The 27,200-nt window shown below is 43.2% G+C and overlaps 1 protein-coding gene across 1 annotated transcript in view; it reads left to right on the forward strand.

Moving 5' to 3' along the window:
• Positions 1 to 26,116, forward strand: part of LOC126091586 (calaxin-like) — a 129,411-nt gene extending 103,295 nt beyond the window's left edge. The window contains exon 4 of the mRNA XM_049907074.1: positions 20,661 to 26,116. Within this exon, the coding sequence (XP_049763031.1) occupies positions 20,661 to 20,892 (232 nt within the window). The 3' untranslated portion in view covers positions 20,893 to 26,116. The remainder of the gene's footprint in view (positions 1 to 20,660) is intronic.
• Positions 26,117 to 27,200: the final 1,084 nt, after the last annotated feature.

Below are 27,200 nucleotides of genomic sequence, written 5' to 3' on the forward strand. Positions count from 1 at the left end.
GTCACTTACGAGAAGAATAGCATTTCTTTAGCCAAAAAATTGAATTTTCTATCTCAGTGTCTTAGTTTACATGAGGATTATATAGCATGAGGCATTCAAATGGAAAAGGAATATCAAGTGAATTTAGCGAGTCAGTTCAGTACCATACGCGGAAGTGATTGCACTGTCACAGTGTTGCGTAATGTTTGTGACTATGTTGCCAATTCTCAGCTGTGTGAGGAACAGCTCTGTAGCGGTATGTGAGGAGAATCCCGTGCTCGTGTCATAGGAGGATATGGAGAGGAGGCGCGGGGTTTGGTTAATATGCAGCGTTGTGTCAAACATTCAGGTATATAATCTTCCATCATGATTACAGTTTCCTACAAAATATATATGAATAAAACACTTACCTTGTTACTTTGTGACACGCACACATCTTACTGTTGGTGAGTAAGCAACTGATACTTAAGCTATATTCGTAGATGCACGGTAGGTGTGCAGTTCGATTGTCGCTTAGGCACAAAAGTTTGTATCCTTATTTTAGATTCAAACACCTAGCAGGTGGTAAGAAAAACCAATACGTAACATTTGATTTTACTTAGTTAACAATCCCATTACGTGTTGGGTTCGTATCTCCGTCACAGAACTTCACATCATACACTTCATCTTTAAATGCATTCACACTTTGTTACTTCAGAATGGAGGTATATCAGACATCTTTCGTGGTTAGTTAACAGGGACGAAAGGGTCTTGATAGGAGCCCCAGCTTATTACAAAAATTGTCGTCTTTTATTTTCAAGTTTACATTTGGTTACTGGTATTGGCAAAAGTTTCGGTAATTAATGACTCTTCATGACTAGTCATCAATATGATATGATTAGGTTAGATTACAATACATTAGATTAATTCTTGCTCCATAGATCACAAATGCGACATTTCGTAATGATGTGGAACGTGTCATCTTAGTGAAAGATTTCTTTACATACCATGATTCAATTTCTTTACAACAATTTTTTACTCTCTCACTCTCTCATTCTTTTTGATTTTTATCTCTCTCTCTGTCACACACACACGCACACACACATATTCTTTTTTTATTTTTATTTGTTTGTTGTGCTCGACTATCGGCGAGGCACGAAAACGTTCTGAGTATTATTAGTAACTACGCTCTAGTCTCTAAACCTAGCTACGAAATGCGAATTAGACGCATTACGTATTCCAGGCCGTAGCAGCCGTGACTTGGAGACACCAGCTATGGTCCCTTCCCAGCCCGAGCCCGCTGTAGGATCACATCGGTTCGTCTTCTTCCTGCTGGTACTGTAACTGAGATTTGGCAACAAGGCAAGGTATGTTTGGCAACTCTGTATCGACGAGTTACTTCCTGGTGTGCAAGGAAATAAGCTTCAAAGTTCACTTGATTTTACCTGTGATTTCCATTGAATAATCTGAGTTATTATCGCTTGAGGTGTAACAAAAGATGGTAAATTTACGGTTTTCAGCCCAGGAAAGTAGTTGCACGTGGAAATCGCAACTAATCTCGGCCTTTAAATAGCGGTTTACGGGTTCTAGCCACTATTGGTCTCGTAAGAGGAAGCTGAGGCACATATATCTTCGCCAGCTCTCTGGTAATATGGTGACCTGTGAAAAAGCGTCTGTAATGGTTAGCAGTTCCAGTCTCACTGAGTGTAACATTTTTATCCCTTCTGTGAAAGAGCTACAAGCAGTCAGATCAAACAACGATAAGGAAATCGCAAGAAAATACTTTCGGCTCATAGTGCAATGGTGAAAAACTTACAATGCTGCGCAACAGGTAACGCCTCTTTCCACTGCTGACAAGCAAATTTTGGGTTTCTAGGAATACATAACTTTATTTATGAAATGCTACATTTGTATACCTCTTGTGCATGACACAGCATACCAGTTAAACACAGACCCAATCAAAATCTAAGTGAGTAGTATTTTACTAATTCGTGTCGATGGAGGCACGCTTGTATACAGATACTCACTTTTATTAAAACAGACATTCTCCGCAAGGTTATCACGGGTAGTTTTATTTCATTTCTTATAATACAGTGCACAATTTTCGCAAGGTTTCCTTTAGTGTTGTTAAAACAACAGTAAACACGAGTGAGAAATTAATCATCAACGTTATATGCGAATTCTCTGATGTTATCTGTAACAGTCTGACAATGCACATGCATTTTATTGACTGCATGCAAGTAGAAAACTTGTTCTGAGTTAAAGCTGTCAAACAAGGTTTGAAGAAGAATAAAATGCCACTACCACACGACAGCTAATGTAGAAAATACTTTTCTGGCGTATTATGGCACTATGCGCTCTCCCCATACATAATACAAAAGTTTCGACATGCATCTGCTGCCCGGCTGTGTATTAAATCTGAAAAGAACACAATGTCGCAGAAGTTAGCCCTTTTTCCACATGCGACTATTTTGGGTTAGACGTGAAGGGAATTATGTTCAAATTTCCATTAGATTTATAACTTCAGCAGACAGCAGAATTACATTTTAAAAAATGTAGCATCGAATGTAGTCGAAATCACGACATCTTATCTAGGGTGCAGAGCACTTACTATTACGCTACTAACTGACACATAGCTACAACAGCTCCAGAACTCAGTACAACTCTTCCAGAACTACTGCATTTCACAGTGCTGTGAGATAATGCATATGGCCGGGTCTAGACTTCTGAGAGACAAACAGTTACAGCTTTTCTTTTGCACTGCACGACGTTTTCAACAAACAGATAGCGCAATAGAGTAGCTCAAGTGGGAAGGAACACTTCCTGTTTAAATTTCTGCATCGTACACTGTTGACAGGTCTGTGTAGGTTGCAGTTATGTGATTTTATTTCGGTGATTAGGAAATAATGTATGCACTGGGTAGCTGAGGCAGCTAGTTCATGGTGATTCGGTCAACCAAGTAAATGTATTTACTGAACATGCTGCAAATTTCTACAGGGAGCCTGTTTGTCAGAATTCTCATCCAGTGTGGCGCAACGGAGCTACGATAGAAAAATGAGCCATAGAGAATAGGATTTGGAGGTCTGTTGGACTGATGATAGGTTCATATACCTATGGTCTGGGTTCGATTCCAACTTCCGTCAATGATTTTTGATAGGGAGAGACAGATTCCATTCTCTTCTGGCTACACCAAGTGAAGAAGATGTAGTGGCATTGTGGTGTGAAATTCGTATTAAAAATGGTATTCCTTCTCTACCAAGTAGACGTTAGGTTTAACCACAATAAAGTCTGGAGTGACGACATGTAGAAACTCTATCACCAGTAACATTTCTTATACTCGTTATTTATTTCTAGTGACGAAACAAACGCTATGTAGGGTCACAGGACACTTATTCCATCTTTTATCTGAGCTTCTGTATGTCGATAAAATTGGTTCTGAACTGGGAATGCAACTCGACCGCCCTTAACGCGGAATTTGATCCCTTCGTGACAATAGAGCTCAGCTACAATTTGTTGTCTGTTCAAAACTGCAGATTCCTCAACATCTCCACATATTGCGCGCGAATGGGTTCGAATCCTGGCCCGGCACTAAAGATTTCATTATGCATTATAAAGCTCTAGCGTGACAACACCTATCTGCAGGTGGACAATAATTTCGATTTTTAATGCATTTTCAATCGTTGTCAACACTAACGATATCTGACGGTTTTGTCTCGCAGTGAGACACAGAACTATTTCCGAGATCACTGTAAGTTCAAGATGTTATTCCGAGCTACTGGTGGAGAAAAATTCGGCAGCTGACGTCTCTTTGTGTGTAGTCATCAACGATATGTGTGGGGTTCGATTCCCAGTCAGCACTGAACTCTCTGTCATATTATTTTTAGTTCAAACATGTTCACATGTCACTGCTGGTGCAACAAACCCATATTTAACGTTCTTTTTCTCTAGAATATAACAGCGATAGGTGCCGGGTTGGAGTCCTGGGAAGGAAAAACTTAATGTTTCGTCTCGTCATTTCAGTTAGAACATCTAGCTACTGCCGAGAAAATCCGATATGTCACAGTTGATTGTGCTTCGATATCATTCCGATTAGGTTCTGGGTTCGAATCCCTGTCCAACACAAAGCTTTACCTCACGGCATTTCAAGTAAGTTGCTTTTGAAGAAGCAATATTTAACATCTCTCGTAGTTCGCTAACAGGGACAGTAGAAGCTGGGTAGGAAATCGCGTCCGTTAAAAATGTTTGCGTTATGTAATTTAAAGCTGATATTGCTAACTGTTACTGCCTAAAATCGAGGTATATCACTCTCTGTATGCCTAATCAGGAATGACTGTTAGCTTCCGTCCGTCACGAAATACTTGCTTAGTTTGCATGACCTGGGTTTGAATCCATATGCAGAACGAGACGGTTCGTCGTGTCATTTGAAGTTCATACATATCTCAACTAGCAGCTAGTGAATAACCTAAAATTTTTAATGTCATTGTGAGTTACATAATAAGCACGGTATGTTACTTTGAAGAGGAAATCATGAATACGACAAAAGTACTACGTGCATTACCTATGTTACGTAATAATGAGAGTGGTAACATTTCAGGTATGTCATTTATTGTAATAAATGTGAGCTTTCAAGCCTTAAGGACAGTCTTATCTGTGATAAGGGGTTCCCTGATATTTGTAGTATCGTGGTATTACTTTACATCTTGAGTTACTGCGAAACAGAGCAGTGTTTTTAGTGGTGACTTGTTAGAACCATTTTCAATAGTCAAACGACTGTACGAAGGAGTGATCAGAGGACCTGCTAGAGAGCTACGTTATGCGGGTTGCATGCGAATCAGGCGAAATGCAATTCAGGTCGTTCGGATACTTTTGAGCACAACTGTACATTAGTATGTTCTGCAGAAATTATTAGCACATGAACCATGTCGGCCATCGAGTTCAAGGTCAACACTGATACCGTGGCGCAGCTCCCACTGCCGGTAAAATGTGCCTGCGGGTCTCGTTGTCTCTGTAAACTTAAAGTAAATGATCAGTGTGACTCTAGCAGATGTGCAGGATGCCTCTCAGTCGTATTCGCGGACTGTACCATCAAATCATTCAGTTTGAAATAGGGCGCATTATTGGCATGAGAGAATATGATGCATCCATCCGATTAATGGTTCAAATGTTCTAAGCACTATGGGACTTAACATCTGAGGTCATCAGTCCCCTAGACTTAGAACTACTTAACACTATCTAACCTAAGGACATCAGACACATCCATGCCCGAGGCAAGATTCGAACCTGCGACCATAGCAGCGGCGCAGTTCCGGACTGAAGCGCCTAGGACCGCTCGGGCACAGCGGCCGGCATTCGGGTAATTGCTGTTCGTGTAGGACGGATGATTTCGGTAGTGCCATGGGTGTGTGCAGCATGGTTCTCGGAAGGCCCTAGAACGACGAGATGGGTGAGGTCGGACCACCCAGCCCACCCTCTGAGAAGATCCACACCTCATCGGAATGGTACTGCAGGATAGATATTCGTCCTCCTTTGCTCTGGCGCTGCAGCTGAAAAGCGTAACACATCGTACACTATCAGGGGTATCTGTCGACGTTTTTGCGGCTTGAGTTATGTGCATGTCGTCCACATCTCCGCCTGCCTCTGACGAATGTGCAGAAACTTGCTACACGGCAATGGTGTATGGAACAACGCCACTACGGACAGGAATGGCATCAGCTAGAGTTTTCGGACGAATCCAAATTCCATTTGTTTGAAAATGATGGCCGCGGGGAGTGGCTTCACAGTGATTGTATTTGCGCAAGACATACAGAGACAACACAATGCCTTATCGCGTGTCTGCTATTGGGTACAACCACAAAGCACAGCTGGTGCGTGTCCGGGGCACTGTCACCAGTGTGACCAATACGAATGACATCCTGTGAGCCGTAGCCATAATCTTTCTGCGTGACACCCCGGACGCCGTTTTCAAGCAAGACAATGGTCGACCACATGTTGCTGCACGAACACGTGCCATCTTGGTTCACGGGATGTCAGCCTTTTGCCCTGGACCGCCAAGTCACCCGACTTGTCATCAGTCGAAATTTAAGTGATAGGATGATATGACGCGTGCAATGCTGTGATCCATTGCCAATAACCACAGATGAACTTTGGAACCAGGTGATGGATGGCTCTGTCACAGGACGCCATTCGTGCCTTATACGCATCGATGCCATCACACATGGAATAAGTTATCAGGCCCCATGGCGGACCTAGTGGTTGGTTCAAATCTCACTGAGCACTATGGGACTTAACATCTGAGGTCATCAGTCCGCTAGAACTTAGAACTACTTAAACCTAACTAACCTAAGGACTTCACACACATCCATGTCCGAGGCAGAATTCGAACCTGCGACCGTAGCGGTCGCGCGGTTGCAGACTGAAGCGCCTAGAACCGTTCGGTCACAGGGGCGGCGCGGATATTTTGTCTATTAGGCAACAGCACACATGCTGAACCGAGGTGACTGAAATGCTAATCGTTTCAGCTGAGCATACTTGATGTCATGGTGTAGGGAGCCATAGGGTATGATTTCAGGCCACGGCTGGTAGTGTTGAGGGAACTCTGATGGTGGAGGAGCATGTCAAGGACATCCTGAGTCCTCATGTGTTATTTGTCGTGCGACAGTATGGTGGTGCAATTTTTCAATAGGATAATGCTCGTCCACATACGGCACATTTCTCTGTCTTCTGTCTGCTGACCAGTAAGATCCCCAGATACGTAAGCAATAGAAATTGTGTGGGACGAGCTCGGACGTCAGCTACGTCCCAGTGCCAATACACCAGATATTTATAACCGGCTACAACAATTGCAGGCCAGTATGCCCCAGGGGAGGATACAACGACTTTGTGACATCCTCCTTCTCAACCGAATCAGTGCATGCCCGCAGACCAGAGGGTGTGCAACGGTATACTGATAAGTGGGTTCATACTATCAACTTCTTTGTAGTTTTACTCGATTTTGTAATCACTGATATAATATCACACACCTTCACAAAACTTGAAGTTTCATTTCCTTGACTTTCCTCTCCTGAGTGTTTCACTTTGTTTGTCAATCGGTGTACATGATTGGATATGAAAATGATTAGCACTGAAAATGGAACCACACAAAGTAGATAGGAGTTACACCACTTACAATCTGTATAGAAGAAAAGATTCCGCAATGTGTTTTTCATTCATAATTTGTATTTGAATGTTGTTTGTTTGCAATAAGATCGTTTTATGTTTCGTATAAGAAAGATGAATGTTTACCAGTACGTGTCGGACTTCGACAGTGGCAGGATCGTGGTCTGTCGCAACTGCGTTATATCTTTCTGCGATATTGCTGTTCCCACTGGTAGGGTCACCACGGCTGCCATGGCAGTAAGGAATTGAAGGGTTCAGGAGGATCGCTATTCAGTATCTGAAAGAGTCACGCGACTAGCGCATGAAAGGAGACAAAAAATGGTTCAAATGGCTCTGAACACTATGGGACTTAACATGTATGGTCATCAGTCCCCTAGAACTTAGAACTACTTAAACCTAACTAACCTAAGGACATCACACAACACCCAGTCATCATGAGGCAGAGAAAATACCTGACCCCGCCGGGAATCGAACCCGGGAACCCGGGCGTGGGAAGCGAGAACGCTACCGCACGACCACGAGCTGCGGACTAAGGAGACTTATTGTTTGCTCGACCATGCATGTTTGTACAGCTTCATCACGTACATTGCGTCGGGTAAAGGGCTTGTTTGTAGGGAGATAGGTATCCACAAGGACATTGCGCCGATGTCTGGAGAACTACGGACTGTCAGCATGGCGACAGTTATAGCAGCTTCCCTTGATGGTGCATCAGGGAGAGACGTGCGTCGAGAGAGTGCGCTCACCGCCAGCACTGGAGACAGGAGTTGCATCACGTGGTCCCGGTTCTGCGTACACCACTGCGATTGATGTAGCCATATAGAGAGTCTCCGAAGAGAATGAATGCTGCCAGATTGCATATGCCATCGCGTAAGGCGGCTGGGTCACTGCAGACGCAGCACTAACTCAGTTGGACAAGGTCGAGGAAGAACTCCAGCCACAAATAAACTCTTTCAAATATTAGGACGGCAGAAGGCGGTCCTCTGACTAATTTTAAGGTGTCTTCTACTCTCTGTGTTCTACAGACGAGAAACGCGAACTCCAGGCAACAAGGACGGAGTTCAGATTACGTCTCAACGGAAGTATAGGCAGGGGAAGTGCTCTCAATTACTGAATGCTGCGTACTCAACGACGACTTCCAACCCGGAGGTGAAGTCCAGAATCGTATAGGTCCGCAACATAAACTCTCCTGAGAGCAAGGATAGCAAATCCGTCTGTATCAACAAATCTGATATCGAGCGACCGTCACACACGGACGCCCACAACGGAAGACCTCGTCTCTCCTGTGCTGGCTTCCCAGCAAGGCTTGGCTCCCCACCATCGTAATTCCGAAAACTAATCAAATTCCCGAAACCACGGAATATTCCCCCTCTCTACAGATACTTCCGAACGCTGACCACCCATATTTTAGTCTTCTGTCGTCCAGTGCGAGTAAAAACCTGTAATCGTACAATGGTACGCTCCTGAGTAAAAATCCTTGGAAATGACACAGCCTGCGTGGTTTCAGAGGTGCCGCTTCTTCGTTCCTCTCACCTGCGTTCAAGATTTTCAGCGTTCGGAAGTATTATCCGGTGATCCTTCCGGCCTCTACTACAATAGCAGCCAGCTGTCACACTATTGTGCACCAGAGCTCAGGCGCCACGATGTTCGTCAAGCTACTTCCTGTGTCTAAGCAGGACCAACACCTATGCGGGCCTTCCACCCAGAGCTTGAGTTCTGCCTACCATTTCATCTCCACTGGCGTTCCAACCTCTACTAGTATAGCCAATCATTCATTACGCCGTTTTTATAGTAAAGACACTCCGTCACCTTTCATGCAATAAGCGTTAATGTAGATCACGGCAAAGTATGTGGATGAGTTATTAAGGTGCGAAATTATAGCCACCTTACACAGAGAGCGACTGGCCTATTTCAAATTTAGGGAAGTTACATGAAATCCTGAACCAGCATAGTCAGGCAGAGAAATGAAATTTCTTTCTCCTGGATACGAGTCCAGTGTTTCAGCCACATTCAAAGAGTAAATTCATTCTTGTTTTCTCCTATGGTCCGGTTCGTCACGAAACGTAAGCTGAGAATTGGTTGTGAGTATTTTTGCATTTCCCATATCGAACCTTACTTTACTTTTTCATTCAGTATTCTTATATACACTTCCCAGTCACCTGTCAAAAGCCTGAATAAATGCGGGTAGCTACAAGACGTGCAGGATAACAGTCAGTGAGGTTCTGGAAGGTATAATCACGGGTATGGAGCCATGACGACTCCAGTGCCGTGACCAGCCGCGGTAGGTTTCTTCGTTGAGGATCAGTGGTGCGAATATCCCGACCGAGGCGATCTCGACTGGGTATATAGACGGGGAGTTTTGTAGCCAGGAGCTACTGTTAACTCATCCTGGTACCCTCCGAACCACGCACGTACACTGCTAGCTGTGTGACACATTGCATTGTCCTGCTGGTAGATGCCACCGTGTAGGGTGAAGGGGCGGGGGAGAGGTTGGGGGAGGGTGGGAACTACGCTTAGCGGTAGACATCCAGGGGAATGCCCTCCGACCTGTACCCTTCTGAAGATTGTTGCACAGTGTTTGCTTTCAGACGTTTCAGGCAGTAACGCCAACGGCCATCTGTCCGATGGAAAATGAAACGTGATTCATCGTAAAAGGCTACCTCAGTGGGAGTCCCAGTTGCGGTATTAGCGGTCAAATTCCGGTTTTAGTAGCTGATGAACAGCAGCCAGCATGGGTGCATGAACCAAGCGCATGCTGCGGTGGTCAATACGTAGCAAAGTTCGCCGAACAGTCGTTAACAGCTCGTTGGTTCATCTGGGCAGTACATTGCTCAACAGTTGCACGTCTATTAGCCGCCGTTCACCTGTGTAATTTATGGCCCGTGATGCACCACAGTTACCTCGGCACCGTTTTGAATAGCGCCATTTCGCCATGCAAGGTATACTCTAACCAGGCGGCACGCCAACAGTTACAAACTTACCCATTTCGGGAATGCTTTCAACCTAGGCCCAAAAGCCAATGATGGTACCCTTTTCGACATCAGATAGGTCACCCTGTATCCGCATTACGACAACGTCTGCACTGTTTTCCGCTTCGCCCGGACACGCTTTATGTATACCTTCCACTGCCAGTGCTGCCACTGTCACCTGTGAGTGGTTTTTGCACGTTGACGTCGATCATAGGAATGTTCACATTAATGTGACTGGACTGTGTATTATTCTAATGAACGATTAAGAATCATGAGATAGAGTCGGCTAAGTTATAAATTCAAGAATAGTACACTCTCACGGATGTCAGTACTTTGTTGTAAGAAATCTATTTGGACATCCAGAAATTTTGATTACAACAAATAACGCTGTCCCATGATACTGTCTGTGGTCGAATTTGGCGTTTTTCATTCGGCAGGCTGCTTATATTTTTCAGAATGTAGTCTCACTGGTATCGAAGTAACTCTACCTGAAATACATAATTCACAGATTATGTAATCTTCCGCCTGAATGCCGCGCAGGGCAGGCCATATATCCTGTAGATTTTTGATGACTAGTACTTCTCATTTAGTACATACGATTTTTTTGTGGTAGCAGCCTGACAGCTTTGAAACAATTTTTATGGACTTAACAGACAACTTTAAAACGTTCCTCGTGTACCACAGCTAGATTTTTATTTGCGTTTTTGTTGAACCAAGCGTGGAACGTTCGATTACCGAACGCGTCATTTTCAAGGGCAATTGGAACTTTCACCTGAAATGCAAATCAGGTTCCACTGCAGGTTTCCAGTGTGCCAACTACAGACGGCAAGATTACAGCCGAAAAAACAGGTGGAAATTTTTTCCGGTGAGCGCAGTAATAACGTAGAAATATCGTATATGCATCATCAAGATAATTATTTCGTTCGGCATTCTCATCAGCGTGTAATTTAAAATTCTACAATGAAAATTCACCTAACTATAAAACAATTTCAGGAATTTTATTATTATGGTATCTTTTAGTTAGTTTGTGACAAGAAATATTATATTAATAGTATCGCTAGTTTGATCTAAATCGAATGTCATTCCTAACAACACTCTTCGGTGTAGAGAGAAATTTCGTACTAAAACGTCTTGTTCCCGCATTCGACAGCCTCCTGCGGTAGCATGATAAAGCGAGATATATATTCTTTGACGATCCATCTTATGTTGCATGTACTACTGGGACAAGCAGGATGTTTGTGCCCCTACCAATAAATTCACATGGTTACATCCTTTTAATGCAACAGTGAGTGTGGAAATCTCAACAGTTGTCTAGGGATGCATACATTACTTTTAAAAGGCTGTTTGTAACGAGAAACCGCTAGACAGCAAGATACGCTGCAGAATCAAATCGAGAGTAAGCGGAGTTTGCAGACAGCATATCTTTTTCATTTAATGTACATACATTTATTTGGCTTCTTGCAGGCACACTTTTGAACCTTCACTGTGTAACACCTTCTGCTAATAGGGTAATTGCATATTTATACATGCAGTATTGTGTTTTGTACACTCACGACACTTAACCTACATTACCTTGAGAGCTGATGTTCCGTCTGCCTTTACGTTGAAAGCATTCAGAGCTAAATACAATTTAACTCGAACTAGTCACTGAAAATCGTATTGACCATTCTTTACACGGCTGCAAACTACCTGCCAAGAGATTTTACGTAGGACCTGAAGTGAACGCGGCATGACCGGACAAAGCACTGTCAACCGTTTGGCGAGCCTGTTGAGGTCCCTACTGGTCTGACCGATGCTCTGTCAGCGCACTGTTGTGGTCAGTCGCAAAGTGAAGACGCCCCGCTCCTTGGTTAATCTCTTACTAGCACTACTCCCGACTTTCGATTACGACAGCAGAATCTACCCACATCTTCGCTGCTACCTGCAAATGTCCCCTCTTTGTAATAAATACGCCATTAGCAGGTATCATGTATTTTTTTTTTTTCAACCAGTGGTCACGACCTGTTCATCCAAATTTTTTCTAGAGTGTTTTCTTCTCTACCCTTTAAGCGGAATGCTCTTAAAATTTGATACTAAGTTTTCATACTTTCATCATAGCACCACAACGGCCATATTAAAGATATGCAATATCGGCATGTCGCTTGTTTGATTATAGCTTTGTAAGAGGTCTCCAACCGTTGCTGCCTTTCTTTATTAAAATAGCCACCTGCCTCACAGCTTCCTGTCCCGATCATGACTTCAGCCATCAGCTTCCTATTTACTTTCAGAGGCAATTACCATTGCCCATAGCTCTTGCACTGTCATTAAGATCAAGCACCGGTAAAAACCAGGGAGCGAAAGACTATTTGCAATTCGTAAAGATATCAGACGACAGTTAAAGGAATCGAGAGGCATGAAAGGGAAGACTCGGTTGAGAGGGGAGTGAGACACAGTTGTAGTTTATTCCTGATGTTATTGAATCTGTGCACTGAGCAGTCAAAGAAAAATTTGGAATAGGCATGAGAAGGAGAAGAAATAAAAACTTTGAGCTTTGTAGATGACATTGTAATTTTGTCAGAGACAGCAAAGGACATGGAATAGAAGCTGAACGGAATGGACAGTGTCTTGGAAGGAGGATATAACATGAACACCAACAAAAGCAAAACAAGGATAATTGGATGTAGTCGAATTAAAATCGGGGATTGCTGAAGGAATTAGATTAGGAAACGAGACACAAAGTAGTAGATGAGTTTTGCTATTTGGGCAGCAAAATAACTAGCGATGACCGAAGTAAAGAGGAAATAAAACATAGACTGGCAATGGCCTGAAAAGCATTTCTGAAGAAGAGAAATTTGTTAACATCGAATATACCCTGATAGCCAAAGAAACTGGAACACCTGCCTACTATAGTGCAGGGCCCCCGCGGGCACGTAGAAGTTCCGCAACACAACGTGGCATGGACTCGACTAATGTCTGAAGTAGTGCTGGAGGGAATACACACCGTGAATCCTGCAAGGCTGTCAATAAATCCCTAAGGGCACGATGAGTTGGAGATCTCTTCTAAACAGCACGTTGAAAGCCATCCCAGATATGCTCAATAATTTTCATTTCTGGGGAGTTTGGTGGACATCGGAAGTGTTTCATCTCAGCAAACTGTTCCTGAAGCCACTGTAGCAATTCTGGACGTGTGGGGCGTCGCATTGTCTTGCTGGAATTGCTCAAGTCCTTCGGAAAGCACAATGGACATGAACGGATGCAGGTGATCAGACAGGATGCTTACCTACGTGTCACCTGTCAGGGTCGTATCTTGAGGTATCAGGGGTCGTATATCACTTCAGGTGGACGCCCTACACCATTACAGAGCCTCCACCAGCTTGATTAATCCCCTGCTGGTATGCAGGGTCACGGATTTATGAGGTTGTCTCCAAACCCGGACACATTCATCCTCTCGATACAATTTGAAATGAGATGAGTCCGACCAGACAACATACTTCCAGTTATCAACAGACCAATGATCGTGTTGACGGGTCCAGGCGAGGCAAAATGGCTCTGAGCACTATGGGACTTAATAGCTATGGTCATCAGTCCCCTAGAACTTAGAACTACTTAAACCTAACTAACCTAAGGACATCACACACATCCATGCCCGAGGCAGGATTCGAACCTGCGACCGTAGCAGTCGCGCGGTTCTGGGCTGCGCGCCTAGAACCGCGAGACCACCGCGGCCGGCCCAGGCGAGGCGTAAAGCTTTGTGTCGTGCAGTCATCAAGGGTACATGAGTGGGTCTTCGGCTCCGAAAGCCCATATCGCTGATGTTTCGTTGAATGCTTCGCACGCTGACACTTGTTGATGGCATAGCACTGAAATCTGCAGCAATTTGAGAAAGGTTTGCAGTTCTGTCACGTTGAACGATCTCTTCAGTCGAAGTTGGTCCCGTTCTTACAGGATTTTTTTTCCATCCACAGTGATGTCGGAGAATTCATGTGTTACCGGATTCCTGATATTCACGGTACACTCGTGGAATGGTCATACGGGCAAATCCTCACTTAATCGTTACCCCGGAGATGGTGTGTCCCCTCGCTCGGCCGGCCGCAGTGGTCTAGCGGTTCTAGGCGCTCAGTCCGGAACCGCGGGACCGCTACGGTCGCAGGTTCGAATCCTGCCTCGGGCATGGATGTGTGCGATGTCCTTAGGTTAGTTAGGTTTAAGTAGTTCTAAGTTCTAGGGGACTGATGACCACAGATGTTAAGTCCCACAGTGCTCAGAGCCATTTCAACCCCTCTCTCGTGCGCCGACTATAACACCACGTTCAAACTCACTTACATCTTGATAACCTGCCATTGTAGCAGCAGTAACCGATCTAACAACGGCGCCAGACACTTGTTGCCTTGTATGGGCGTTGCTGACCGCAGCTCCGTATTCTGCCTGTTTACATAACTCTCTATTTGAATGCGCATACCTGTACCAGTTTCTTTGGCGTTTCGGTGTAGATTTAAGAGTCAGGAAGTCTTTTCTGAAAGTATTTGTATGGGGGTGCAGCCAAGTTTGAAAATGGGACATGGACGATAAACAGCTTAGAGAAGAAGAGAATAGAAGCTTTTGAAATGTGGTGCCATAGAAAAAGGCTGAAGATCAGATAGGTAAATCACATAGCTAATGAGGAACTAATGAACGAAATTGGGGATGAAAAGAAATCCGTGGCATAAACTGACTAGGAGAAGGCATCGGTTGATAGGACACTTTCTGAGACATAAATGGATCACCAGTTTAGTACTGGAGGGAAGTGTGGTGGATAAAAATCGTAGAGAAAGACCAACAGGTGAATAAAGTAAGCAGATTCATAAGGATATAGGTTTGTAGTAGCCATTCAACAATAAAGAGGCTTTTACAGGTTAGAGGAGGATAGAGAGCTGCATCAAACCAGTCTTTGGACGTAAGACCAACAACAACAACAGCATCAGCAACAAAAGGTTCAAGTAACCAATAGAAAAAGAGCAGTTGGCAAGATGCAGGATTCACATGGAAGAGTTGTAAACTGAGACAAGTAAACGTACACCGCCGGACTGTTGGTCTTTGTGATTCGGAGGCTGACTATACCTATGGGAAAACGGTTGTAGACTTATGCATGGTGGCCCAAAAAGTAACCGCCGCTGTTCGTATTCGGTGCTATTAAAATCTCTGCGCTCCAAAGAAAGCAGTCGGCAGACCAAAGTGGCACTACTTTTTATGGCCAATGTAACTATGTTTGCAACAATTGGTGAAGTGCACCCCTGCAACGTTAAGTTGCCAGACACTGGCGTGTTGTAACGGCCGACCTCATTTTACAAGCGTATACCAGCGTGTCAGGGCATTCGGGTTCATACAAACACTAGGTTTTAACGGAAGGTTCCAATTTGGCAACAGTTAGTAGTTTTTAAATACAACTACGTATCAACTCACAATCATAAGAGAAAATATCTCTGTACCTATGTATCATTGTCCGCTTCCGTAGGAGTGTGGTCAGTACAGATGACTGTCATGTGAAGGATAGTGGTTAATCTACATCTACATCTACATCTACACAGTTACTCTGCGATTCACACTTAAGTGCCTGGCAGAGGGTTCATCGAACCATTTCCATGCTACTTCTCTACCATTCCACTCTCTAATGGCGCGTGGGAAAAAGGAACACCTAAATCTTTCCGTTCGAGCTCTGATTTCTCTTATTTATTATGATGATCATTTCTCCCTACATAGGTGGGTGTCAACAAAATATTTTCGCATTCGGAAGAGAAAGTTGGTGATTGAAATTTCGTAAATAGATCTCGCCGCAAAGAAAACCGCGTATTGCCAGTATTGCCAGGGATTTTTCCATGGTGTGAGGACTGAACAGGGGCCCACGCAACCTAGTGGTGCCCACTGAGCAGCTACTTGTCTGATAAGTAGCGGCTCCAAGGTCAGCAAAGCCGTGTTGCACAGAGAACTTGGCAGTATGAGGCCAGTCAGTGTGACGTTCCACCCCCTCTGGCACAGATTCGGTTGGGAAGGGTGTAGTAAAGCCGTTGTACCCTCTTCTGAGTAGAGTTGTCCCAAAATTGTTGTGATATTCATATCCCAGATACTGGCACTAGGACGGAGTTGACGTCCCACACATGATCTATCTGGAGTCCGCCCCCGGTAGCTGAGTGGTCATCGCTACAGAATGTCAATCCTAAGGGGCTGGGTTCGATTCCAGGCTGGTTCGGAGTATTTCTCCACTCAGGGACTGGATGTTGTGTTGTCGTAATCATCATCATTTCGTCCCCATCGACGCGCATGTCACCGAAGTGGCGTCAAATCGAAAGACTTGCACCCGGCGAACGGTCTACCCGACGGGAGGCCCTAGTCACACGACATTTGCATTTACAACTATATGGGATAGAGCTGTGGATATTGCTGGCTACGGGAGTATCACAACTTCACTTAGGCAGTTCATAGCGGCAGGGGCCGTGTGTGGACGAACATTTTCTTGTTGATAAATGGCAGCGCAATACTATAGTAATTCATGAGGACGCAGAACGTTCATGACGTACCGCTGTGCCGCCAGAATTCCTTCAAACACTACCAGCCTTAACCTGAAGTCATACCCAACGGCTTTCCACACCATGACTCGAGGAGTACTACCGCTGTGACCGCTACGGTCGCAGGTTCGAATCCTGCCTCGGGCATGGATGTGTGTGGTGTCCTTAGGTTAATTAGGTTTAAGTAATTCTAAGTTCTAGGGGACTGATGACCACAGATGTTAAGTCCCACAGTGCTCAGAGCCATTTTTGAACTATCGCTGTGCATCTCCGAAACATTTGAAGAATGGCATCTTCCTGCAAGTCGCCGTCGTACTCACTGACGGTTGCTAGCCAAGTCATCAGCAGCACATGCTTACCAGTTACGTGACAACTCCGAACACAGCCATTAATGCTGTGGCGTTAACGGCAGTCTACGCGTGAGACGGAAACTTCCTAGTCTGGCTGCTCTACTCTCCGACCAATGGAGCGGGATAGCGCAGAATACTGCAGGAAGTGTATTGCCTATTCCCTCAAGGCAGGCTCGGATGTGATGGAGTGCGAGGTGCTGGTCCACACTGTTGCCATCCTCCATTGCGGTGGTCAGTCGTGATCAACAGCAACCTCGACGACGAACACGTTTGCCCTTACGTTCTCCTGCAGCCCCGCATCAAGTCACAGTCACGTCCGAATGCTTCCCAAATTTGCATATTGCACGATCTGATCAGCCGGCCAAATGGAGATCCACATTCAGGCTCCTTTCCCATTCTGTCGGGCGTGATAATGCTTTCTCACACAAGTAGGCGGAATCTGTGTGTCGTTTCCATTGATAACCCAATATCTGACGCAGTTCAAGCCCCATAGATACTGTATGAGGTCTGGTAGCAACAATAAAAACGAAAAACGCTAATGCACTCTAGTGGCCATTGGACCTGTGAGATAATGCAGATCTAATCATTTACATGCCTGCCGATGGTGTGTATGCGCATGAAGTTACAATGAAATCCGGCCACGTCTTGTATGTGCCTCACTTTTCTTTTCAGTTGTTGTATGTATCATCTCTCGGCCGCTCCCGCGTTGCACATAAAACTGAAATATAAATTGGTACTTTTATTAATTTTACTTATTAATTACCAAATCCTACGAATTAGAGCTTAGTGTTTTTTATTCCTTAAATTAAAAAATCACGAAGTTTTACAGTAATCACTTGAGAATGTGATGTAAAATTCTAGGCGTGCGCCGCTACAATTAGACCATGGATAGCTAACCTTTTTTGCCCACCACCCACTTTCGTTTCTCCATTATTAGTAAAATTCTCCATGCGTCCACAAGTAACACAGTAATGGTGATTTATAAAATAGGGTCGTAACTTTATATTATGAAATTAATGAAGCAGACTTGCTGCAGGTTAAGGGAGGACGTTCATGAAACTGACCGAAAATATCAATTTTCAGGTTATTTTTTATTTATTGTGGAACTCGTGGACAATAAGTTCTCAAAGTTTCAATAATGAACTCATTTATTAAGTGCCTGAAAAATAATTAAATCTGTGGCGTGACCTTCCTGTCACGCTCACTTTTTGAAGCAACACTTCAATCTCTACAGACTCAGAGGTATAGCAACTCCTACAGCCCCAGGAGAGGCTTCCAGATTGTATAGGTTGCTGGCGGATCCTGAACTTACGAAAACGTGCGTTCGTGGGGAAACCCTGAATTCAAATGACTCTCTAAATTCACTCATATGGAAACGATGCTCTAAACTACATTTTCATCTGCTACAGTTGTCAGAATTGCAACTTATGATACAGTCCTCGTATTTAATGATGGAAAGATAGGGAGAATAAGGATGTTAGAGAGAATGGACACTAAGATAGAAAATTTCACTCAAGACATCTTGCAGCTGCAAAGTCAGTTGAAGACCTGGTAAAAGAAAGAAGGTAGAAAACGAGAAACCAGAAGAGGAGCCTTGTGTGGAAAGAGGACCCTGAGTACAAATCTGGGGAATTCTGAAGAGATGACATAAGAAAAAACATCAGGTTCAACTTTAATTTGCAATTCTTGAAAATGAAAATTTTTAAAAATTATGTACCTTTTTCTCAGTATCTATGAAGGCCAAAATTATGAAATTTTGTACACTTATATGTATAAACTCACTAAATGTTGTCTCAAGAGAAAATTTTATAAATTCTGAGTCTAAGCTGAGATAGGGGCCAAGAGCTTGGAATTCTGGATTAATTTTATATTTACGGAATTACAGTTAACAAAATTATTGAAATTCTTCTATTGGATGTATTTAAAAACTCTCATGAGAGAAGCTTACTATAAGCAAAGAGATTAAACAGTGAAAATTTTATAGAATTCTCTTGAATAGTTTCTGACCAAAAATTACCTATAATATTTCTTGAAAATAATGTTTTTTTAATTCAATAAAAATGTTAGATACATGTAATCCAAAGATCGTAACAGTAAATGTGTTAACTTCATGTAAAGTATAGTACAGAATTTCATTGGGTATCTTCAGAATTGTGGAGATGATGCATCTATTAAATAGTGTGTGTTTTTCACGAACGTACCTCCTCAAAGCGTACAATAATAAATACTTATCAAATACTTTATGTCAAAATTTTATGGAAAGTTAATATACACTACTGGCCATTATAATTGTTACACCACGAAGATGACGTGCTACAGACGTGGCGACACCAACAACGTGCTGACACGAGGAAAATTTCCAACCGATTTCTCATACACAAACAGCTGTTGACCGGCGTTTTCTGGTGAAACGTTGTTGTGATGCCTCGTGTAAGGCGGAGAAATGCGTACCATCACGTTTCCGACTGTGATAAAGGTCGGATTGAAGACTATCGCGATTGCGATTTATCGTATCGTGACATTGCTGCTCGCGTTGGTCGAGATCCAATGACTGTTAGCAGAATATGGAATCGGCGGGTTCAGGAGGGTAATCCGGAACGCCGTGCTGGATCGCAACGGCCTCGTATCACTAGCAGTCGAGATGACAGGCATCTTATCCGCATGGCTGTAACGGATCGTGCAGCCACGTCTCGATCCCTGAGTCAACACACGGGGACGTTTGCAAGACAACAAGCATCTGCACGAACAGTTCGACGACGTTTGCAGCAGCATGGACTATCAGCTCGGAGACCATGGCTGCGGTTACCCTTGACGCTGCATCAAAGACAGGAGCGCCTGCGATGGTGTTCTCAAAGCCGAACCTGGGTGCACGAATGGCAAAACGTCATTTTTTCAGGTGAATCCAGGTTCTGTTTACAGCATCATTACGGTCGCATCCGTGTTTGGCGACATCGCGGTGAACGCACATTGGAAGCGTGTATTCGTCATCGCCATACTGGCGTATCACCCGGCTTGATGGTATGGGGCGCCATTGGTTACACGTCTCGGTCACCTCTTGTTCGCATTGACGGCACATTGAACAGCGGACGTTACATTTCAGATGTGTTACGACCCGTGGCTCTACCCTTCATTCGATCCCTGTGAAACCCTACATTTCAGCTCGATAATGCACGACCGCATGTTGCAGGTCCTGTACGCGCCTTTCTGGATACAGAAAATGTTCGACTGCTGCTCTGGCCAGCACATTCTCCAGATCTCTCACCAACTGAAAACTTCTGGTCAATGGTGGCCGAGCAACTGGCTCGTTACAATACGCCAGTCACTACTCTGGATGAACTGTGGTATCGTGTTGAAGCTGCATGGGCAGGTGTACCTGTACACGCCATCCAAGCTCTGTTTGACTCAATACCCAGGCGTATCAAGGCCGTTATTTCGGCCAGAGCTGGTTGTTCTGAGTACTGATTTCCCTGGATCTATGCACCCAATTTGCGTGAAAATGTAAACTCATGTCAGTTCTAGTATAATATATTTGTCCAATGAATACCCGTTTATCATCTGAATTTGTTCTTGGTTTGGCAATTTTAATGGCCAGTAGTGTAAATATCTTTAATCTCTAACTGCCTACCTCTCACCATGAGAGCTGGAGCGTTCACTATTGGGCGGCAATAACCAGATTGACTACCACTGAACTAGATATGTGTGTGTGGGCGCAGGAACTGCCTGGTGAAGCACCCGAACGACGAAGATCCGGACGAGGGCGTGAAGGACCTGGTGGAGCTGGCGCTGCGCAAGCTGGACGCGGACCGCGACGGCAAGGTGTCCTTCCAGGACTTCCAGAAGGCGGTCCAGGCGGAGCCGCTGCTGCTGGAGGCATTCGGCCAGTGTCTGCCAGCCGAGAGCGCCTGCCACACCTTCCTGGCCACCCTACGGGAGCCCCAGCCCTGACTCGGAGTACCAGTCCCGAGTGGCAGACCATCAAGTTACACACTTCAATGGGTCCCAGTCACCCTCCCATTCTGCAAATGTACATATTTAATATCACACATTCTAAATTAATACAAGTAATGTTTTTATACTGTTACTAGTGTGCTCATCTATTCTTATCTTCATCTCGAATCACTGAAGCCCATTTCGAAAGCATGAATTCTGGACAGGTTTTTATGTACTTTTCTTTGACTTATCGAATGTCTGAGCACGTAACATCTAGAAAGGACAATGTCACTACCTACTAATAGTAACATAAGTATTATCCTCATGAGCAGCTGAAGGTCCTCAGAAACGATAAATTTAGAGACTGTGAGAGCATTCGATCTACAAGGAAACATACAAAAAGTTACTGTACGTGGAATATATTTAAACAACGGGAACGGCTATACTGCACTATGTAGTGGAGACCTCAATTACATAGTGTCAAAAACAAGGGTGTTGGGGGGGGTTGGAGGGGGAAGGTCAAGTGGCAGTAAAGCACATACCAGTCTCGAGTCTCGCTTTTGCAACTAATTTCATGTCGCGTTCTTCAGCTTCTCTTGGCACTGATGACGAGACATTAATATCGGTCACAAGGCGACATGTCTGTGTCTGTTTCTGCAGTCGACGATGTTATCGTCAGGTGATAGTGCTCTCACCTTTATGTGGATTGGCAACACTGTCCATTACCGAGCTACAACGCCTGGCAGAAAAAGGGCTCTAGCAGTATGCTTTAATTGATTGTTGTCTAGTATCTGCTGTTTTTAGGACATTGCACGAAGTATACAGGGTGTCGCAGAAATGTTCGACAGATTTTGAGGGATTGTGGAGGGTGCCCTGACTAAAAATTGAACAAGGGAGCCCGTGTCTGGAAACGTCAACCAACGACGCTACACAGCATCGACGTTATAGGAGCCGGCGCCTGCTGACTAGGCTACCCTTTTGGCAGCAAACTTTAGGATGCTGACGGACCGTAGGCTAAACGTCTTGGAATGTTGTTTGTTATTCAGTAGCCGGCCCCTGGTGGCCGAGCGGTTCTAGGCGCTTCAGTCTGGAACTGCGCGACCGCTACGGTCGCAGGTTCGAATCCTGCCTCGGGCATGGATGTGTGTGATGTCCTTAGGTTAGTTAGATTTAAGTAGTTCTAAGTTCTAGGGGACTGATGACCTGAGATGTTAAGTCCCATAGTGCTCAGAGCCATTTTGTTATTCAGTGATCACGACCGATTGCCACGATCGCCAATGGAAAAGAAGGAGTTGGCTGCTGCATAGAAAGGCCATGTCTCATATGAGTGCGATGTTCTGTTGCCTCGATGGACGACGGTTTCGGACACGGGTTCCCATCCGCAGTTTATTTTCCTCCTGGTACCCTCTAAAATCTACAGTGTTTTTCGGCATAGAGGCAAAAAAAAATAAACTGCAGATGGAAACTCGTGTCTAAAACAAAGACAACAGAGCATCGCATTCATAGGAAGGAGACAGCGCCTGTAAATGCAGCATCTCCCCAACTGAAGATAGGGGCAATCAGTGGCGATCACAGAATAACAAAAAACATTGCGAGACGTTCCGCCAACGGTCCGTCAGCGTACAAAGTCACATTTTTCCGGACATTGGTTCCTATCTTCCATTTGTTCTTCAAAACACCCTCTGGAGACATTTGAAGTTTGTCGTAACGTTTCTGGCACATCCTGCACATTCTCAGATTATCGTTACATTTGTCTGATGCTTCAGGCTGATTTAACATTAGCGAGAAATTGTTTCCAATAGTTACTGAACGTTTTATATTCAGAAGCTGTGCTAGTTAGTGCAATGTATCAAGTTTAGGCTTAATAGAAAAGTACTGTTGTGAAACTCAATTTTTCTTATACTACCATAGTTATTACAAGGTAGCCAAAATGAAACTGATCCACAAAGTCTGTAAGTATGACTAGAACAGATAACCGGCATTATACTTTTGTTACACTTATGTGCATAAAATATAGTTCAAGCGGAGGACAGTAAAGTGTTACAAAATGGCAATGTCTATTATCTGTGCAAGTAATAACTTTAAACATCTCCTGAACCAGCTTCTTTTGACTGCCCTGTATATTTCCATTCTTTATTTCGCAGTCCCGGTTAGAACATTAATTCATCTCACTTTTTAACAATGCTTTACTTCTTTCCGCCGTTCTATCTTACTGAAGATGTGTCGCTATTTCCTGTCTGAGCAACGAGCAACAAATTCTCCGGTTATGCTAGAACGCAATTCTCTATCTCTTCGCCACAGGATTCAGCTTTACGTGATTGGCTTTCATTGCATTGTGTAATTACAGACTTCTCGCTAGCGGAAGCTTTTACGGTGGCAGTCGACTGAGGTACAGTCGAGTCCTGGTAGCGGAAAGCCTATTTTTGGCCAGCAAGGGCAGAAAGATGTTGACGCAATTTTTTCATAGCCAAATTTTGTACCATTGCCCAGTACTAAATTCCAAAACTGTGTGCAGTGCCTCGTGGAATGTGACATTGTTCACCGAGTGATCAGACGTCTGGATGGGGACGCTAAGCTCTGTGTCCCTCTTGGTGCTATTCGAGCGAAGTAGGCTTCATTCTTGCATAGCGTTTCACCCTCTCCCTTCTCTTGTGTAATCGTAAAAATCACAGAGATGGCACATGCGCTCACTGCAGTTCCATACACTAAGCGTTCATATGGAATACACAACACTCACGCTTCGACAACGACATGCGTCAAATTGTGCGAATGAAGGGAGCTATCCCTATGCAGGCAGCTGAACGAATTTGGGATGTCCCAGCCGTCAATATTCCACATACTTTTTGTCGGATTACCTTTATTCGGATGTTTTTGGAGTTGAGCAAAGACTCACCGACATTCCTACTATCTTATGTAGAATTAGAATAATTTGAGTAGTAATCGTAGCTTTCTTTCTTTCTGTTTTACGCAGCGCTCTTTACTAATATAAAAATAAGCGGTTTGAGAAAATAGCTTACCTTTTTTACTTATTTATAAAATTATGACCCATCTCTGTCTTTTTTTGACGGAGTACCATGCTCATATACAGTCAGTACAGTTTCTTTGCAAAACCTTAATAATCTTTACACAAATTTTAGTCTCACAGTCAGAAGGATATGTAAATGACTCATTACTTTTATTGGAAGTGCTAACGTCTCATCATTTCACAGTAGAACTTATAATGTTTTTCTGTCTTGAGTCGTAAGCTAAAATAAACTGTGCACCAACATCATCTGATTCAATAAACTGTGGTCCCATACTTTGTCTAATTACAATGGAAAATAATTTTGATTTCGCATTATCGAAACTCCATTATGAAATAATCATTGATTATTGCATACGATTTATCTGTAAGTTGGTAACCGAACGCACTATTCAAAGAGTAAATATAAAACCCATGAAGCTCATGCTGCATGCTACATTTCAGATGGACTGCCACTAAAATGGTCTCTCCTGGCGCTCTTTCTCAATGCTTATACACATCGTCATCAGCAGCTGATATGGGCAATGTGTTGTACGTATTTCAGAATACAGGAAAGTGAAACAGCTTAGAAAAAAGTACATATGACAAATGGTACTTTGCTTCGTACAGATGTAAACAGCATCTTATTTTTTGAGATTTTGCTTAAGTCTAAAGGGTTTTAACTCAAAGCCAATGTTTATTGAATCACTCTGTACGGTCCACGGACGACAAATTACAAAGCCTTGTAAATAGCCTAAAAGATCATTAAATGTCAGTCATCGTCTCCTTCTGTATACACAGTGATCTTGCTGAATGTATGTAGCGATTATTCATAACCACGATACAAACAGAATATAGTGTCTGTTGAGTACTTTTTACCAAACTGCATTGGAACCCTTATCTATTTCAACTGTTCTATGATTAATATTTTTGTATTTGTAACAATACACACAGATACAAAGGGTGTCACCATAACATATAATCAAATGTAGTTATGTTGAGAAAGTGTGCCCTAGCCTCCTGCAAATATGCTTTGTAAATAGCGGATGGTTTGTTTTAATATCCAATCGTATAGCAAACATACAATGAACTTCGTGTTACTTGTAAGAGTTGTACAATGATCTTCAGAATACAGATTAACTGCATAGAGATTACATAAAACTTCAAATGTATATCTAGCTATATGTCTTGTTAAATAAACGTGCAGTATTTAGAGGAAAATATGTAGATATTTGCCAGTATAACAGCAATAACTAGTATAGCACATATAGATACATACTGGTGCACTGCAATAAAGTATGCAATAGGAAAATGTATTTTTGTTACATGTAGTACGAAGTATATATACATCACAGAAGTAGTCAGGCACAGCCTGGAGCCAAATGATCACTTACGTAGGATTAGAAACACGGTTTCCCTTTGTCATGTGTTCTATGTAGTTTTACAGGTGGGACAGAACGCGATAAATCATCAGAGCTAGGTTCAAATGTTCCATGTGAGCTACATGAATCAGAAAAACCACTATATTACTTACACATATGTTTCACTCATGAGTCATTTTCGTAGATTCTAATCTGTAAGTTCCTGAATGTGTTAATGATATTTAATAAATCATCAAATAAGGGCAAAGGGAAGCTGTACATTGTAGATTTAGATGTAGGAAAAGCACCATTTATTTTGCTCACTTTTTCTGAATAGTACAAAACGATTCCGCCCACAGAGTGCAGTGATCTGTACAAGCTGTGTTATCTGATTCCGTCCATGAATTGTACATAGAAATAAGAGTATTTAATAGAGTATATAAATAACTACTTTTAAGAGATGTATTTTTTAGTATGTATATTTGCTCAAACTAGTTATATACTTTATATGGTGAGAGCAAACGTTACTAATGTCTTATTCTGCAGATATTAAAATAATTTTACAGCTTCTTTATAACAATGGCGCCGATATAGATTTGCATCACTTGGAAATTTATACAGAGCACAAACAATAATAACTAATTTTTGTGCCTTACTTAACGTAGCTGTAGCTTTCAGCCTGTGTGACTATGCATCCACACGATGCAAGGCTAGAGTTGTATTGTATGACTTAATTGAATATAGGCATGGTCTTTTGTATATACTGTTTATTTGTATATATGTAGAACTTGGGTCCTTGATAATATTTTCTGTTGTGTGTGTGTGTAAATATCATAATTAGCACCATTATCTTCTATTTTTCTGTAAATAAAGTGTTTTTAGCTCACAATGACTGTATTAGTGAATTCTGAACAGGCCTCTTGACATCAAAAGTCACAGTAATCTCACTATCCGTATCATTGTCACGAGTTGTTCCATTCCACATTTGCACTTCGATGACGAATAAAGGAAGGCAATATGACAGCAGAGCAATTGGAGCAGCGGTGGGAATACCCTCAGAAAGGGCATCTCTTATCAAGAGTACTGTGTGTGCCTTCATACTGGCAAATGCGAGAGGCTCATTCACTATGATTTAAGGAAGAGGAAGTCTGGATAAGCTATACCATGTTGAATCCGACTCCTTTCCATCGACTCGAGGTGTTATACGTGCTATGGCGGTGTTACAATGTATCGTAATGGTAAGTGCCCTATGAACAATACACAGTCAATTATCATCTCAGTTTTCAATGCGGCACATTATTTTTTTCAATGATGGATGACTTGGCGGAAATCTTGGTAGGCTTTCAAAGCTAGTATTTGCTTCCTTCGTGACTTTTGGTTTTTGGAACTTAGGCCGTGGACCAAGGATTATTTATGTGGGTAATATGTCGTCTCATAATAGTGGAGACAAGTGACCAGAAACACTTAGACACCAGTTTGAAACTGCTCTTTGATTCTTTATAGTTTGTGACGATGTCGACAGCATTGTGGCACGAAACTTTAAACTGCTATCTGAGCCTTTATAACTTTTGATTGTGTCTCCAGCCTTAGGAGATGAAACGTCATGGACAGAAATAAACAAGAAAGCTATTCGCAGTTGCGAATAAGTATCACTTTAGGCTGTTTCTTAGATTGACGACAGCGAAAATTTTTGCCAGACGGGGACTCGAACCTGGATTTCCCGCATTACGCGAACGGTCACCTTAACCGCTTGGGATATCCGTGCACGAATTACGGTCACCCCCAAAATTCATGCATATATGTCTGAAGAAACACTGCATCGCACTTCATAATAACACTGGCGCTCCTATTTCGCCCGGAAATAAGCCTTGGACCACGGCCTAAGGATCATAAAACAAAATTCAGGAGAATACATGTAATTTTTTTTTGTTTTTTGTTGAGTCACTAATATTCTAACTGAT

Source organism: Schistocerca cancellata, chromosome 1 (assembly GCF_023864275.1).
Source record: "Schistocerca cancellata isolate TAMUIC-IGC-003103 chromosome 1, iqSchCanc2.1, whole genome shotgun sequence".
NCBI lineage: Eukaryota > Metazoa > Arthropoda > Insecta > Orthoptera > Acrididae > Schistocerca > Schistocerca cancellata.